The sequence below is a fragment of the Eleginops maclovinus genome, chromosome 8 (genome assembly GCF_036324505.1).
Source record: "Eleginops maclovinus isolate JMC-PN-2008 ecotype Puerto Natales chromosome 8, JC_Emac_rtc_rv5, whole genome shotgun sequence".
NCBI classification, from domain to species: Eukaryota; Metazoa; Chordata; class Actinopteri; order Perciformes; family Eleginopidae; genus Eleginops; species Eleginops maclovinus.
This window is the reverse complement of record NC_086356.1, coordinates 14,091,824-14,110,412: the sequence shown is the minus strand read 5'-3', so window position 1 is coordinate 14,110,412 and position 18,589 is coordinate 14,091,824. Positions and strand designations below refer to the sequence as shown.

The 18,589-nt window shown below is 39.5% G+C and overlaps 1 protein-coding gene across 1 annotated transcript; it reads left to right on the top strand.

The window, feature by feature from the left end:
* The first annotated feature begins 9,599 nt into the window (after positions 1-9,599).
* Positions 9,600-18,586, top strand: ggcx (gamma-glutamyl carboxylase). The gene is made up of 15 exons (XM_063889456.1): positions 9,600-9,822; positions 10,424-10,624; positions 10,929-11,087; positions 11,953-12,118; positions 12,214-12,292; positions 12,392-12,498; positions 13,056-13,219; positions 13,314-13,615; positions 14,029-14,160; positions 15,219-15,370; positions 15,475-15,644; positions 16,116-16,246; positions 16,329-16,476; positions 16,832-17,033; positions 17,763-18,586. The coding sequence occupies exons 1-15, from the start codon at positions 9,798-9,800 to the stop codon at positions 17,920-17,922; spliced, it is 2,298 nt and encodes a 765-aa protein (XP_063745526.1). The 5' UTR covers positions 9,600-9,797; the 3' UTR covers positions 17,923-18,586.
* Positions 18,587-18,589: the final 3 nt, after the last annotated feature.

Below are 18,589 nucleotides of genomic sequence, written 5' to 3'. Positions count from 1 at the left end.
CTAGATCGATCAGTACGGTACTCTGTCATATCATATCAGCATATCATGTGTCTTTATGCGTAAAATTAATCATGAGTATCTTCACTTCAATAAATCCCTGAACTGTTCTTCTCTTTCTGGATTGTCTGCATTTACAGTTGCAATCTAAATTATTTAACCCCCATTGCACATTAGGTTTATTGGCTAAATATACAATTTCTCAGCTGTTTGCAAAAAACAAATTACACAAGAACTGTTCAAGTATTTCAATGAAACTAATATTACAAAGGTTTTTATCCAAATTTGACAGAAAATGCTACTTTTAATGACTATTACAGTCTTAAAATGATTCAACCGCTTCATGACAAGCATCTTCAGTATTTAGTAGAGCCCCCTTTTGCTGTTATGGCCTACAGTTCAGTTATATTGTTGGGTGTGCTGATAGCCTCTTCTTTCTGCCATTTCCTTCTATTGTAGCGACTGTTCCTTTAACTTTGAACTCGTGGACTATGCTTCTAACTGTATCTCTTGGAACATTCGGTGCTTTTGCTATCTTTTTATATCCTTTTCCTTGTTTGTGCAAGGAAATGATCTCTTCTCTGAGCTTTTGGGACAATTCTTTGGACTTTTGAGACCGCAGAAGTCATTAAAAGTAGCATTTTGTCCCAAAAGCTCAGAGAAGAGATCATTTCCTTGCACAAACAAGGAAAAGGATATAAAAAGATAGCAAAAGCACCGAATGTTCCAAGAGATACAGTTAGAAGCATAGTCCACGAGTTCAAAGTTAAAGGAAGAGTCGCTACAATAGAAGGAAATGGCAGAAAGAAGAGGCTATCAGCACACCCAACAATATAACTGAACTGTAGGCCATAACAGCAAAAGGGGGCTCTACTAAATACTGAAGATGCTTGTCATGAAGCGGTTGAATCATTTTAAGACTGTAATAGTCATTAAAAGTAGCATTTTCTGTCAAATTTGGATGAAAACCCTTGTAATATTAGTTTCATTGAACTACTTAAACAGTTCTTGTGTAATTTGTTTATTGCAAACAGCTGAGAAATTGTATATTTAGCCAATAAACCTAATGTGCAATGGGGGTTGAATAATTTAGATTCTAGGTCCTTATCTCAAACTGAACCGTTTAAGGACAATGTGAATAGGTTATATATTCTAGAATAATATTTGGACCTTGATGATCATTTAGAAATATGCAAAAACAAGACAATGAAAGTATGGAAAATAGACACCTTTTTTAAGATGAGGTGATTAACCAGGGGCCAATGTCAGACGATATAGAGGGGTTTATTACAAAAGACATATTCAGTTTATTGAGTACAAACAATTAAACATGCCAAAAGCTTTCAGGGTCCCTACCACCAGCACCAAAAGTCGCGAAATCTACCAAGAAAGTTTCCTTGCTTTAGAGGTTATTTCAACATGTAAAAATATGTTTTTCTAATCCACAAACCCACCCTAGCTTTAAGTGAACCAGTTTGCTGATTGTTTTTAAAATAGCATCTTGGCTCAGTTTGGTTTGAACAGAATTTTTGTTAATTAAGTGGGTTACTAATATTTTTGTAAGGTCACTTGTCTTTCAATATATTAGTTCCACAAATATAAATAGATATTGATGTCAACAGCAGCTTACCTCCTAAATGTTACACTAGTGCCCTCTTCTGGAGAAAATGACTCCTTACAGTTTCGAGTCCAATTTTTATTATAAAGCTGTCCACCTTCACCATAATCTAGCATGTTTTTTACTCCTGCTCTATAAGTCATCCCTGTTTTATAGTTGGAAATATGTAATGGAGTTAATATTCTGTATATCACTGATTCTTGAAACTTTGGCAAAAACATGTCCCACTAGGAAAGGTGCTAATTCTGTTGAAAATTAATAAAATTTTCATGAATAGAAAGAATCAAGGTTATAATCAGGGGGCCCTTTGCACATTTGTAAGGTTCTTTCATAGGTTTGTATTTAATTTGTATTAATTTAAAGATTGTATGCTGGCGCATTGCCTACAAAATCAGTTGTCCTCGGATAGGAGATAATAATTTCAACTTGATTAAAAAAAATAAAAGTAATAATTGAATTGAATAATATCTTTACCACATGAAAGAGTACATTGTAATATCTATAAAAAACTACAAACAGTGAGTTTAGAACAATATTTACTATTATTTTGTGGTAGCTCAAAATGTGTCCCACATATTCGTCACCACCGTCAGATATTTATATAAAGCAATAAAATCTGGCAACTACAAGGTCAACTACATTTCTGAGGACCCCATTGTCAAACCTTGACCTCTACTGCATGCTCCAAGATCACCCAAGCTCCTGTAAGTTTATCATTTTCTCTTAAACTTGTTCATATTTTTTGACACTGCTACTGTCACAACCATAACATGTCACCACCGTTTCTTTTTTATGAATAATATTATATTAGATTATGACATGAATGTATACTTTTCAAGAAGGGGTCTGAGATAGCTAGCAATAGAGGGTAAACAAGATGGCTAATGTGAACAACTCAGGCATATCATGTGAAAGAGTAGGTTTTTGTCACCACCGTCAGATGTCACCACCGTCAGATTTTCTGTCTGACGGTGGTGACATATAGTCTGACGGTGGTGACAAAATCCCCCAAATGGTCCTCAAAGGAGGCTAGAATATAATTGTTGATCACAATAAATACCAATATGACCTGTAATGTTTCATTACTTCCATTATTTCTGTAATACCACCAATATTTCTTCCATACAAGCCTACACTGCATGCTAGTACAATTGATGAACTATACCGTCAGCCTATTGTCCGACCCTAGGGGATGAAGTGTGCCTTCCATCTCTCTCAATTCACTATTATGCCATGTTTATTTTGCTTACATCATTTAGGGTGCACATAGTGCACCTACTACCTACCTACATAGCATATAGTATACAATTCCCCTTGTAGGCTATGCACCTCCAATGACTACTATGTCATGGCATGACAACATTTAACCAAATCTAACATGCACTGTAATTCCCTACAATTTCATAGTCATTACTCTCAACTTTGACTTTGTATTTTAGGAAGTTATGGCTAGACAGCAGCTATCAGTTGAGGAGAGAAGGAGAAGAAACAGGGAATATCAGAAGAAGCGGAGAGAAAAAATACACAGTGAGGCAGAGTTAAAGGATGAATACCTCAGAACGGAAAGGCAAAGATGGAAGAAGAGGGTTGTGGAAGGGAAGCTCAAAAATATCAATGAATTGAATGAAAGGGAAAAGAGAAGTCAGAGAAAGGCTTGGAAACGTAGACAACAAGTATCAGGAGAACGTAAGAGAAAGGGCTCAGATCACCCAGAAACTCCCCAAGACAGTCCAGTGGATCAGGCCATACACGAGCCAGCTCGGTGTAGGCAGGCTATAGCAGGAGAAAGGGAAAGAAAGAAAACAAGAGCAAGATACTCTAGAGAGCTGAAAGCTATGAGAAATAAACTTCAGGAGGTAACAAAGGATAGGAACAAAATTAGAAAGCGTTGGGTACGAGAACAAGCTAAGAATAAAAAAACACAAGAATCACCAAGAAAAAAAACAGAGCAGCTGCTGCGGGGAAGCCAACTCAAAAACCCTGCCATCAAGAAAACTCTTCTGTTCCACAACGCACTCATTCATGAATTGAAACAAAACAAGTCTGCCCACAAGAAAAATAACTTGACTCTGTCAGGCAAGGTTCTGAAAAAATATCGACTAATTCACCAGACAAGGCAATTCGGCGTAACATATAACACACTGCGGCAGAGGAGGCTTACTGACAAAAAACCTGCATACATTCAAACAATTACTCAGAAGGTTCAGGATTTCTTCCATAATGCAGCACGAATGACAACTGACAAACAGGACACAATCACACGCAAAAAAATAAAGCATCAGAGAATGATCTTGACGGATACAGTATTGAACCTCCACAAGGAGTTCACCAAGAAGGAACCAGGAGTGAAGCTCAGCTATTCATCCTTCTGTGCCTTACGTCCATTCTATGTCACAGCACCAAGACCATTGGATCGTAAGACATGCCAATGTCAGTTCCATGAAAATGCTAAGCTGATGCTTGAAGTCCTAAGAGAAAATGGTGTTGTCAATTCTAGGAAACTGGAGGATAGTTTTGAACTTGTCTGCTGTTCACAGATAAGTGAGGCATGTCTTCTGCGCTCCTGCACCCGGTGTCTCCACAAACATACTCTTCCCACACAACAGCAAGACCAGACCAATGTTGAATGGCAGCAATGGGAAAGAGTTAAAGATCAGACAGCAGATGGGCTCCACTTCAACACAAGACTTGTGATGCACAATGGCACGCTGGGAGAGCTTATCCAACTTTATGAAGACAAACTGAAGACAGAAACAACAACACACGTCTGCTCAGTTCAGAACCAGACCAGAGAGTACAGGAGCATGATTGAGAAGTGCAATGAGAGCACAGTAATTGTGCATGTGGACTTTTCTGAGGCATGGAAATGCAAGTATAGTTCTGAGGTACAGTCATGCCATTTTGGTCAGAACCTCCCACAGCTCAACCTGCACACTGGCATGTACTACACAAAAGAACAGAAAACAGGCTTTTGCACAGTATCAGAATCAAAGCGACAAGATGCGTCTGCCATTTGGGCTCACATGGAACCAGTCCTAAAAGATGTTCGTTTAAAGTTTCCAAAGGTTGACACCATTCACTTTTGGTCAGATGGCCCCAGCAAGCAGTACAAAAACAAAAAGAACTTTTCTCTCCTCTGCAGTGTCCCTCCAACTCTAGGTTTCAAGAGACAAACCTGGAACTTCTTCCCCACCTCACATGGGAAGGGAGCCCCAGACGGCATTGGAGGAACTGTGAAACGGACTGCAGACAGCCTTATACTGCGGGGGCATGACATTGTCAATGGGAATTTCTTTCATGAGATGGTTGGCAGAAGTCTTTGCAGCACTAAGCTCTACTTAATTGCTGAAGCTGACGTGCAGCCATACGATGCACTCCTTTCTCAACCACTAAAACCTGTACCTGGAACAAGGAAACTCCATCAGGTCACACCAACACACCGAAACTCTGAGATCCATTGCAGATCACTGTCCTGTTTCTGCACTGAGCCACAGATGTGTGAGTGTTTCAGCCCAGCACTATTCCAGCTGACCGACAACACATCCAGGGTACAGGTTGAGGATGATGGTCCTGTACCAATGCGAAAGAGAAAAGGTCCTTTGGCCATGTTGATGGAGGAAATGGAATGGGGGGAAAGTGAGCAGGAGGAAATGGAGCAAGAACCACTGACCAAGAGTGGTCCTGAGGGGACTGTGACAGATCTATCTGCTGATGTAGTTCATTGCGGAGATTGGCTTGCGGTCATTTATGACCAGAATTGGTGGTTGGCAAAGGCTGTCACTGTGGACGCTCATCATCAAGATGTGGAAGTGGAGTTTCTCCACCCTCATGGGCCCAACACACAGTTCCATCCAAAAGGAGGCGGAGCGGATAAGTGCTTCATACCATATGACCATATTCTGGTCAAACTTGTGGAACCATCATCACCAGGTCGTGCAAGCAGGACGAGGGAGTTATACAACCTTTCTGCTGAAGTCATGGACTTCATAGAGGAGAAACATATAAAATGTATAGTTCCTAAAGCTAAATGAGAGGTGGAGTGACTGTAAAATAGTCAGGGAATTCTCACAGGAGTTCACAAATGAATTATTGTTATTTTTGTGCCAGATGTGTTCTGTAGTATTTCTGTATTTTAAAACATCTCAGTTTATGGAAAAGAGACTATAACATGTAGTTATTAATGTATCTGTTCTTCACATCAAATAGTTTATAGTTTAGTTTACAGAAGAATATGATCTATATTATTTTATGAGTTGGGGGCACTGCCTGACAGTTAAATATGAGGTCAGTGATGCTTTCTATCTTATTGCCACTTGTAATGATTCTTTTTTATTTATGATGATTATTAAGGGGAACTTTTATTAATGATAGCCTATTACTAAATCATCTAAATGATGATAAATGATTTTACTATGATGATTTGATATTTGATGATATGGGGATGGGGTACTTTTAAAAAAGATATTGGTTTAATTGAAGCCTACCTTATATTCCTGGAAAAATGTTTATCACAGTTCTCAGGATTGTTACTTTATGGACCTAATAGTTAAATAAATGTGTTAAGCAAGAATCTATTGACTTGAGTGTAATACATTTTGCAATAATATGTTGTAATGAGGCCACTGTCACCACCGTCAGATTAGTGTCACCACCGTCAGTTCTAAGGTCACCACCGTCAGAGGGAGATTTATTTGTTTTAAATGAATATGCTTACGATATATTTCTTCAGTGCTGGTGAGTTATTAAAGTAATAGTCTTGTTTAATACAACAATATGTTTGTTTAATGAAAACACATTATTTTTCCTATTAAGGCTTAAAGTAAACGTTGTATGATGTTGATCTTTTAGAGGAGTACATGTGAAACAGTATAGAAAATTAACAAAACTGAATATTCACATTTAACAGCATATACAGTGGGGCAAAAAAGTATTTAGTCAGCCACCAATTGTGCAAGTTCTCCCATTTAAAAAGATGAGAGAGGCCTGTAATTTTTATCATAGGTATACCTCAACTATGAGAGACAAAATGAGAAAAAAAATCCAGGAAATCACATTGTAGGATTTTTAATGAATTAATTGGTAAATTCCTCTGTAAAATAAGTATTTGGTCACCTACAAACAAGCAAGATTTCTGGCTCTCACAGACCTGTCACTTCTTCTTTAAGAGGCTCCTCTGTCCTCCACTCGTTACCTGTATTAATGGCACCTTTTTGAACTCGTTATCAGTATAAAGGACACCTGTCCACAACCTCAAACAGTCATACTCCAAACTCCACTATGGCCAAGACCAAAGAGCTGTCAAAGGAGACCAGAGACAAAATTGTAGACCTGCACCAGGCTGGGAAAACTGAATCTGCAATAGGTAAGCAGCTTGGTGTGAAGAAATCAACTGTGGGAGCAATTATTAGAAAATGGAAGACATACAAGACCACTGCTAATCTCCCTCGATCTGGGGCTCCACGCAAGATCTCACCCCGTGGGGTCAAAATGATCACAAGAACGGTGAGCAAAAATCCCAGAACCACACGGGGGACCTAGTGAATGACCTGCAGAGAGCTGGGACCAAAGTAACAGAGGTTACCATCAGTAACACACTACGCCGCCAGGGACTTAAATCCTGCAGTTCCAGACGTGTCCCCCTGCTTAAGCCAGTACATGTCCAGGCCCGTCTGAAGTTTGCTAGAGGGCATTTGGATGATCCAGAAGAGGATTGGGAGAATATCATATGGTCAGATGAAACCAAAATAGAACTTTTTGGTAAAACCTCAACTGGTCGTGTTTGGAGGAGAAAGAATGCAGAGTTGCATCCAAAGAACACCATACCTACTGTGAAGCATGGGGGTGGAAACATCATGCTTTGGGGCTGTTCTTCTGCAAAGGGACCAGGACGACTGATCCGTGTAAAGGAAAGAATGAATGGGGCCATGTATCGTGAGATTTTGAGTGAAAACCTCCTTCCATCAGCAAGGGCACTGAAGATGAAGCGTGGCTGGGTCTTTCAGCATGACAATGATCCCAAACACACCGCCAGGGCAACGAAGGAGTGGCTTCGTAAGAAGCATTTCAAGGTCCTGGAGTGGCCTAGCCAGTCTCCAGATCTCAACCCCATAGAAAATCTTTGGAGGGAGTTGAAAGTCCGTGTTGCCCAGCGACAGCCCCAAAACATCACTGCTTTAGAGGAGATCTGCATGGAGGAATGGGCCAAAATACCAGCAACAGTGTGTGAAAACCTTGTGAAGACTTACAGAAAACGTTTGACCTCTGTCATTGCCAACAAAGGGTATATAACAAAGTATTGAGATGAACTTTTGTTATTGACCAAATACTTATTTTCCACAAGAATTTGAAAATAAATTCTTTAAAAATCCTACAATGTGATTTCCTGGATTTTTTTTTCTCATTATGTCTCTCATAGTTGAGGTATACCTATTATAAAAATTACAGGCCTCTCTCCTCTTTTTAAATGGGAGAACTTGCACAATTGGTGGCTGACTAAATACTTTTTTGCCCCACTGTATGTGTACTAAACACATTACCAGATAATGATTTTAAAAACTCTAAATACATATTAGACCAAATAAATAAATACAAAATAGCTTTTTATTGTGTCTGACGGTGTTGACAAAAGCAAAGTAATAATTGGAAAAACGCCTATTTAAAAAAAAAAAAAAAAAATGAGGAGGTTGCACCGGTACATTGCTGAAGAGCTAAGACCTTGGTCTATAATGATATACCTTTAGATTTTGTAATTTAACTAACTGTTTATTTTCAAAATTAAAACCTGTTTTATCCAAATTCCCAAGAATCAGTGATATATGAACATGACTTAATCAGGTTGTCTTGGATCATTATCTCTAAAGCAAATGTGACACAAGAACATGGTAAAACAAATCTAATAACTTATTTATGTTTGCTACTTAAATGGAATCAAAGGAAAAAGATCAAGCAATAAAATGCCTCTGGGAGTTTGAAGAAACCTGCCTATAAACTAAACAGAATTTATTCAATGCTGAATAAGCTCAGAGTGTTTTCCTCTTCCGACAACAAGTGTCTAATACACAATCTGTAATATTTAGCCTACTTGTAAAAACACTCTGTTTTTCTATAATGACACCATTCATTGTGATGTTGAAAGGTATTAGCCAGTGCAGATATCCAAGACCACAACTGCACAAAGGTCTTTCTTGTTTTCTTTTTCAAAACCTCTCACACCCTCTGCCACTCACACATGAATAAAGCTGAGTTGAATGAAGTGTTTAGTCTGCAACCATCTGCAATGAAAACTCACAGTTTATTCAGACTCGAGATTCAGCAGAGGTGGTCATAGTCCCAACACCAAAACTTTACTCTTCCTGCCAATGTCCCTGACACTATTTTTATGGAAAAACTGATCTTAATTGTTAATAACTGTGGAGATTTGCCTTCTCAGGTTGTTTAAAACAACATTTAGTAAATAGAATGACACACAACGATTATAACAACATTCACTGTGTAACTGGTGTTTACGAATTGATTGCATTAAGAATATTCTTGTGTACAGTGTGGAAAGAGCCCTGAGGGTTTGTGATATTGTGCAATGTATGGAACAACGGACTTGACATGAACAGATAGCCCTAACATCACCAACTCTAATATGACTGGCTGCTTCCTAAAATTCTGACATTACTCTCACAGCTCCTTCTTTACGCCAAAGCCTCTGGATCAAATGGACGTCAATAAACAAGACTGCCTCCCAGTGGTATCCTGTGGTATTATAGTCATGAAAGTAGCTTTAAACACTGTCACAAGAATATTCACATCATGTCTATATGTGTATTTATGTGTGAACAATCTTTGATGATTGTTTGAAATGTTATGATTATTTTGTATTTTATTATGTTTTAGTTTTACAAAAATAAATGAGAAATCTAACCGACCGGATGTGACGTATATAGTACTCCCTACTGGGCGTGGCCGTTCGAAGAACTAGCCAATAGACGAGGAATATTGCTTTCACAACATTCCTCCCGACTGATCCGCCTCTTCTCGCTGCCCTGACTCGCCCGTGTGTGTGGGGATATGACACGTAACTGTGTCCCTTTCATAGACGTGATCACGCAAGAAAACCTCCACCTGGGGCAGGGAGACTTTTCTGACCCCCTGTCCACATCAAAATTCCGTTTTATTCTGAACATTTTGCAGCATGGAGGCGAGAGATGCGACTGCAGGTGAGGTTGTTGTTAGTAGATCGTCAGTGTGGCGGTGTGTAACCAATAATAACTATGTAGACCAGCATTTAACCGAGGAGAAGCTGTACTCTAACCACAGTCGTTGGTGTGCTGATAAGAGATGTATGTTTTGTAAAAGCATGTTGGAATCTGGTCAATATTTGTGCACATCCTGTAAAAAGCTATACTTGCACACTACAGTTACATTGTAGACTACACATAGGTTCTAAATATATTATGGCCTACATATTTTATACATCACTATTATATTATAGCCTACATGTCAAACTTGTATTCTACATATTAGTTAAACGATCTTTTAAAAATATTTTTACTTTTACTGTAATATGTAATTTCTTTATCTATATTCTTGACTTTTGCAGTACTTTGCATGTATTTCTCTTAATATATTTGTTGTACCAAACACCAAGGTAAATTCATTGTAAATGAATAACCTACTTGACTATAATTCTTATTTTGAAACTGAAGTGATGTTTAAAGCACAATGACTCAGTTGACATTTTGTGCAACACTCCATATCTTGTTCTTAGTCATACAAATACCTAATCGTACCATGTTTATGCCCCATTTAAACCTTTAGGTGCGCTTGTAAGTAGTGATGGAGAGGAACAAACTGCAAAGGAGGATGCAGCTCCTAAAAAAGATACACCGCAGACCAAAGGCAAGTTCGAGAAGATACTTGGGTTCAGGAGAGAGGACCTGACGTCCTGGCACAGCCTGGTGACCCTCCTGAACCGCCCCACTGATCCCGCATCCTTGGGCATCTTCCGATGTTTGTTTGGTAAGTAAAAAGCAAAGCCTGCTGGGTTTAAATCATTTACACAGATATACAAAACTTGAAGTCAACATAGTCCAAATATCTACCTATGAAATAAAACCAATGGATTTAAAACTATAGGTGGTAAAAAGTATGAAAACATTTAATTTTGTCAAGCAAGTATCAGAAGAGAAATCTGTTGTCTGCTTAAAACTTTCAGCTAAATATTTCTGGTTGGTATTGAATGACCCTTTTGCAACAGGGTTGAGATGGCCCCTAGGAACTAAACAAAGCTTGTGCCCTTCCATTTTATGTTTGCGTCATGCAGGTTTGCTGATGGTTATCGACATCACTCAGGAACGTGGCCTCAGTCACCTGGACTACAAGTACCTGGATGGAGCCCCGGTGTGCCGCTTCCCCCTCTTTAATTTCTTAAAGCCACTGCCGCTGGATTGGATGTATCTGGTGTATGTCGTGATGTTCCTCGGTGGGTGAAATTCCTTTTTCATTTTAATAAGCTTATGTCCAAAAGTTACAGGTTTAAAAGCTCACAGATTAAAGTTTACTGAGGTTTAGTGAGGAAACCCCCCTTCCCCCTCCTCTTTTTGAGTATAAGCGGATGCACTCGTTTTACAGGAGGCGGGCTCTGTGGGGTGTCTGTCTATGCCGGGGAAGATGAAAGCACATACACCAGACCTGCAATTTTCCACTTTATCTTGCCGCCAAGCCAACTAACTTTTGCATTGTTTGAGTCTTACAAAGATCTTTACAACTAATGCAAATATAGCATTTAGTGTATCAAGAATGCTTACAGCAAACAGGGTCCACACAATGACAATCAAAGTCAAGAAATACTGATAAAGAAAATCATTGGAGCTACAAACCTGGTACTTTACCAACTTGTCACACCAGCATGTTTTACTTTCAGTAAAGGCTCCATTTGTTTCTTTAAAAAACAGAAATCACACTATTAAACACACTTAATCACTGACATTTCCAACGTTTGATCAGGCTTTCAAAATATAGTAGAGACAGAAGTACTGTTTGTGTGCTTCTGCTGACTTTTGGTTTAGTTTATCAGTAGGATTACAAAAAAAGCAACTGTCCTCACTTGGTCTTTAAAGCATGGATACACATTTATTGGTTGTAAACATTGCGAGAATTTGGCCTTGGCAGAGGTCTGCGCTGTCAGATATCCTGAAGAGTCCCTAGTTTAGGACAAACGCCTATATTTCCCATAATCCAACACTACAGCACCTTTTGGTTAGACCCTGGTCTGGAGAATACAAGTCTGTCTAACTCCAGATGCATGCTTTCTGTTTAAAAATGTCTGTTTCCGTGCCTCACTGAAGGTGCTTTGGGCATCATGCTCGGCTGTTTCCTCCGTCTCTCTGGCCTCATGTTCATCTCCTCGTACTGGTACATCTTCTTTTTGGATAAAACGGCCTGGAACAATCACTCGTACCTCTACGGCCTCATCGGGTTTCAGCTCACACTCATGGATGGCAACAGATACTGGTAAAATGATGTTTATGTGTCTGTCTGTTGTCTGGACATTCTGCCCGTCTGTATGATTAGGCTCAACCGACCACCTTATGTCTGTCTGTCTGTAGGTCAATCGATGGATTGCGGAGGCCTTCAATAAGAAATGCTCACGTGCCTCTGTGGAATTATACCATTTTGAGGATACAGGTCTGTCCACCAGTGACTATGCATACTTTTTCAATTCAACATGAACACGGCCTTTAGTACAGGTGACCTAATGAAGTCGATGTTTTTTGTTTATCAAAGATATTTATTGTATACTTCATCGCTGGAATCAAAAAGTTGGACGCTGATTGGGTGGAGGGATACTCAATGTCATACCTGGCACACCATTGGCTCTTTGATCCTTTCAAGTAGGTAGCAGCTCATTCCTAAGATATATTTATATATAAAAAAGGAAATGTTGCAACCTGTTATGTTGATTTCCAATTAGTGTTGATGGGAAATGCAGTCAATTGAATCAATTAAGTCCATAGTGTGCACTGTATTTATGTAGAAAAGCTACATCCTGCTCGTGTTGCCATGCCATCAGCTCAAACATGTACCAGGATGCAATGTGTAGCCTCTTCCTCTCTCTGCCCTTCTTTGGCCATATGCGCTGGCTCTCACAAATATCAGAATCAGCCAGAACACTGGAAAATGTATCCTCCTCCATATCATCCTCCCCCTTCATATTTGGAATGCAAGACAACAAAGGGAACACAGCTAATTAAAGGCACTAAATGCAGGAAGTAAAACAAATGTTGCAGCAGGAGAAATCAGCAACTGAGATATTGCTTAAATTAACACATCTAGCATCAACACTGAATGGACCACCACGTGAAAAGGCGGCAAATGTTCCCTTCGATGAGATACTGCAGTATCTCAGTACCACCTCTCTGATTTTGCTGTATCACACATTCTTTTTCAGAGTTATTCTCCCCGTGGAGTTAATAAACCTGCTGGTGGTGCATGGAGGTGGTCTTATTCTGGATCTGTCCGCTGGTTACCTGCTGTTTTTCGATGCCACACGACCTTATGGAATTTTCTTCGTCTCCTACTTCCACTGTATGAATTCGCAGCTTTTCAGCATTGGTGAGTCTTTATTCAAACTCCTGTTCTGTTACCTATTTTTACTTTGGATAGTATAATTGAACTTCATCTTATGGAGTCTCTTAATCTTCCACAGGGATGTTTTCCTACACTATGCTCGCTACCAGTCCTCTCTTCTGCTACCCTGACTGGCCAAGGAGATTCTTCGCACGTTTCCCAGCCTTCCTCAGTGCAGTCCTGCCAATCACCTCCACAGACTCTCAGCCCAGCACCTCCTGCGTTTACAATGAGATCCAAAGCCCCAGCACCGAACGCCAGGAGACCCCGACTATCACAAAACCTTCCAAAATGAGACTAAAACACAAGCTTGCTGCTATGTTCACTATTCTCTACATTATGGAACAGTTCTTCCTGCCTTACTCCCACTTTATCACACAGGTATCAATCTTTTAGAACATTGAATATCCTAAAATACTTTTACAGCTCACTTTATCCAACAAACCAACTAGTCAATGGTTAGATTACGTTCTGCTGGGACTTTTTCTACAAAGGATCATTCTGATAAATAAGATTGTACTTTGCTGACAACCAAAGCCTTTAACTCTCTCTTTCAGTCAGCGGAATGATAGTTGCTCAATCAGAGTCACCAATCATTGATCCACAGCAAACAACAGCTGGTGTTATCAGCACAAAGCCCCTAAAAGTCAATATTTACAATTTAGTCTATATGAACACCTTGTTTTTTGTTGTACAGCTTTATTAAAACCGTTGGAAAGGGTAAGAAACCTTTTACAATGTTACTTTAGAGCACGGAATTGTCCTAATATTTTGTTCTGTTTTTTTTTCACTAGGGTTACAACAACTGGACCAATGGCTTGTATGGATACTCATGGGACATGATGGTTCACTCCCGCAGCCATCAGCATGTTAAGATCACCTACAAAGATGGAAAAACTGGGGAAATTGGATATCTTAACCCAGGAGTAAGTTACAGGAAAAATACTGTGAGACACAGTATGTGAGGATGACAGTCTGTCTTAATGGTTTACCAGCTTTGATTTGATGCATCAGTAATAATAATCAAAACATATAATAGACATTGTTCTGAAATGGGTCAATCTGCCTAATGAGTACTTTTTACTTTTGATTCTTTAAGTATATTCTGATGCTTATACTTTTACTTTTATTTTTACATTATGAATGCAGGACTTTTCCTTGTAACAGAGTATTCCTACACTTTGGTACTTCTACTTTTACTCAAGTACAAGATCTGAGTACTTCTCCCACCTCTGCTCGCAATGAGGTGTGCACACCTCATGATGTCAATTGTCTGATAGTAAAGGTGGACACACTTAACCTACCTCAGAAAGCCACTGCACGCTGTCAGTTGGACCGGTCTGAAAATGACTGTCGGCCACTGAGACAACAATGTAAAGTAATCCCACGACAAATCTGCCTACCAGCCACCGAGCGGTGGCAATACCGGCACTAGCTTTAATACGCGTTGCCTTTGTGCAGCAGGTCGGTTTAATAAGCCTTTTCAAAGTCCCGAAATTCATACTGAAAGTGAGTTTTTACGTTAACCAACTCGTCCCTCCACCTTTGGCGATGCACACGCACTTTATCTTAGTTGCATGCTAAAGGCTCCAGTGGCGTGGCAGACGGTTAAGTCACGAAAACCATGTGCCACTACCGGTAACAACACACCTGTTTGGTGATTCACCTGGAAGAGCTTTCTGCGATCTTCTGATACCACCCACTCTACAGAAGGGGAATAACAACAAGCAAACACACCTTATAAACAGACACAATACGATAAAACACAATACAAAAATAACTCTAACATATAGTAAAAAGGTCATAAAAACTTCATAATATTAGTCACAAACATGTTAAAGTATAGTCTTTGAACCTATCATACTCCCCCATTTGTTGTAGTGTTTAGGGGAACTGGTTTCTAAAAATGTCTAATTTACATTCTATGTAGCTTTTTTTTTAAATCTGTTTAACCGGCGTTTAATAATAACTCTGTGTACTGCAGGTTTTCACACAAAGCCGTCGCTGGAAAGACCACGGAGACATGCTGAAGCAGTATGGGACGTGCCTCAATGAGTTCCTGCCCCGCTATAACATCTCTGATCCAGAAATCTACTTTGACATCTGGGTGTCCATCAATGAACGCTTCCAGCAAAGGTAGGAGAGCCTCCTGCGTGAGAAAATATGCTTTAAATGTGATAACTTTAGGTGTTTATAGTGATGCTGTGGGTTTTTAGAACTGATCCGGACTTTTCTCTTAGGATTTTTGATCCTCGTGTGGACGTGGTGAAAGTCGATTGGTCTCCTTTCCGACCGAACGCGTGGCTGATGCCTCTCCTGGTAGACCTCTCACCTTGGAGGACTAAGTTTCAGGAGATTGAGGGAAGTTTGGACAATCAGACTGATATCGTCTTTATCGCTGATTTCCCAGGTTAAAAATCTCTTTTTCCTCTCTCTTGTTTACATGATAAAGTACAGTTTTGATTTTGGTTTGTTGATCCTTTTACACTTAATAATTGTTAGTGCTTCACAGGCCCACTGTGTTCTAACCAGTGGTGAAAAATGCACTTAAATACTGTACTTTAGTACTTTATACTTTTATGCTTCTTTATTCTTCTACTCCCATACATTCAAAGGGTGTCTAATTTTAAATTCAATCAACTCAATGTATTTTACAGCTTTAATGACATTTTAGATTAAGATTTTGTATCAAAACATGTAATAAACATTTAACATAACTTATCTCCAAGGATTAAAACAGTTTAGGAACAAAAAGCTACAATTATTCAATAGTGTATTAGAAATGGGTTTGTATAGAACTGAAAAATGCTACTTAATGCAACAATATAGACCATCTCATAATGAATATTTAATAATGCATCACAATTTTTTACTTTTTTAGGTCTCCACTTAGAAAACTTTGTAAGTGAGGATCTGGGTAACACCAGCGTTCATGTGCTGCAAGGCAAAGTGAACGTCGAGGTAGTAGAGGAGAAGAAGAACTACACCCTCACAACTGGAGAGCAGATAAAGGTAAAGCAACACACTGTCATCACCATTATAATTATACTGTTTAACTTGGACACACATCAAGCATTATACATAATGTGTGTAGGTTCCTGCTGGCGCTTACCATAAGGTGTACACAGTGTCTGAGGGCCCATCCTGCTACATGTACATCTACGTCAACACCACAGAGGCAGCACTACAGGAGAACTTCACCAAGCTGTTTGAGCTTCAGGAGCGTGTCCGCAACGGGACAGGTAAAAATGGCAGTTAACAAAATAAAAGGTAGCACTGAAAGTGAAAGATAATAATAATACGCATAGCTGTATTAAAACAAAACACACCAACGGTAGAAGTTGAGAAAGGGAGAACTGGAATATAAAAGGAACTTCCCTAGGAACAATACAATTAAGTACTTCAGGACCCCCTAACCCCCCCCTAAGTACAGCTTCTTTTTATCTAAACTACGTATTTGAAAAAATAACTCAAAGTTACACCATCCAAACATATGATAACAATCTCCGTCTACAGTATATCCAAATGTAAAGAAACATTTGCTGAAGAGCGAATTTAAATCATGCAATACTGACTTGACTCTCTATGTTGCCACAGAAACCCAGCCCCTCCCTCCTGAGCTGCAGCCTCTCATGGCTGCAGACGATGACGGGTCGGAGGTCAACGCCACGGACCCGATCGTGCAGCTGTTCCTGAAGAGGCAGCGCCGCATGAAGGAGGTGAAGAAGCGCAGGGAGGCCGGTGCGCTGGAGCGGCTGGAGCGCTTTGCTGTGAAGAAGTACTACACGATACGGAGGGGGTGAGTGTCATCCTCTAACTGCACAGAAACACGGCAGGCTGCAACAGCCACTCACTCAACACGTGTATAATGATTGAAATATTGTAATTTCTGTATGATCAGGTATCAGAATATCTGTAAGGTGCATCATTTATCTGATGAGGGAGAAGTCTAACCAGGCACAGCGGTCGTGAATGAGCCCTAGCTAAAAAACCTACATCCATCACATCTGTTGGACTATTTGTTTTAAGATAAACATTTACTTAATTGCTTTTTTGTATACATACATTTTATCATTATTTAATTTCATCCAAGTTAGTTTTAGAACTTGTTTATGCTTTAGTTTTGAAGGGAGCATCAGGCAAGGAGTGATTTGTGTATTTTCTAGAGACAGGTGGAGGAGTGATTAAGCACCAAAAAAGGCATATTTCTTTTACCCGGGAAAGCGCTGACGTAAAGCCTTACATTTTTGTATATTTGAGTTTCAAAACCTAAAAAACCAACTGGGAAAAAAAAATATTCTCGCCTGGACAATCGACTTAATCCTGTGTAAGATTTGGCAGCAAGATTTGGTTCAAGAACAAATAGCAGTGTCCAGTGATTGTGGCCTGTTACAAGTTGTTGCGTTGTCTATGAAGAACAAACAAATAAATAAAAGGTTGTGTTTTATTTACACTTGAAATTGGACTAACACGAAAAACTACATTTTTCTGTAATGGTGTCTCACTATCTCCGTCTCCCCCCTTTTAGCTTCTTGATGACAGCCATCGCTATGAGGAACCTGGCGGTGGGCCTCCCTCCTCTGGAACAGCTGACCAGAGAAGTCGCCTTCGCCAACATGAAGGAACCCCAGGCCGAGGGGAACCAGGACGACCCGCTGAAAGACGAAGTTGGACATGGAGAACTTTAAAAGCTGGGATGGAAGAGACTGTTTTGAATGGCTGGATCACTCTTTCCCAACAGATGTGTGTGTGGTTACTACTGGACTGTTACTGGGACGTCGCTGCCTGGAAACCAAAGCAAATTTTCTATTGCTTCTGAAATATTTTGCATTTCCAATTGTAAAGCCAGTATTTTGTTATAGCATTAACAGAGAACACTGCTGCGCTTTCGAGATTACATTTCCTGTTTAATTTTGTTTTAGAATTTTTATAGTTGCAATTATGGCTGGGTGACATGACCAAAAATAACATAAAGACAATTAATTTAAAATGCTTTAGTGCAATATATGAGCTGCTGGAGGATCATAATTTAAATAAGCTGAGATATTCAACTTTAACAATGTTACTGAACGTGGGACAGATTTGATGTACTTCCTGACCATAACAGTATCAGTTTAGTCAATAACTCCTCCGCTCGTTGGTTTATTTCTGAGCCCTTTTTTAAATAATTCAGGCAGATTCATAATTAAAGTATGCAGTAGGATTTGCAGAGGTTTACTCTGTTTTGAGGGAATACATTTGTTTTTGCTTACCCTATAATGTGAGACACTGACTGATAATACAATTGTTGCTTGTCAATCAGCAGCCTTTTTTAGTCATTTTTCTAATAAAGAGCTTGTGGCAACACATTGACTG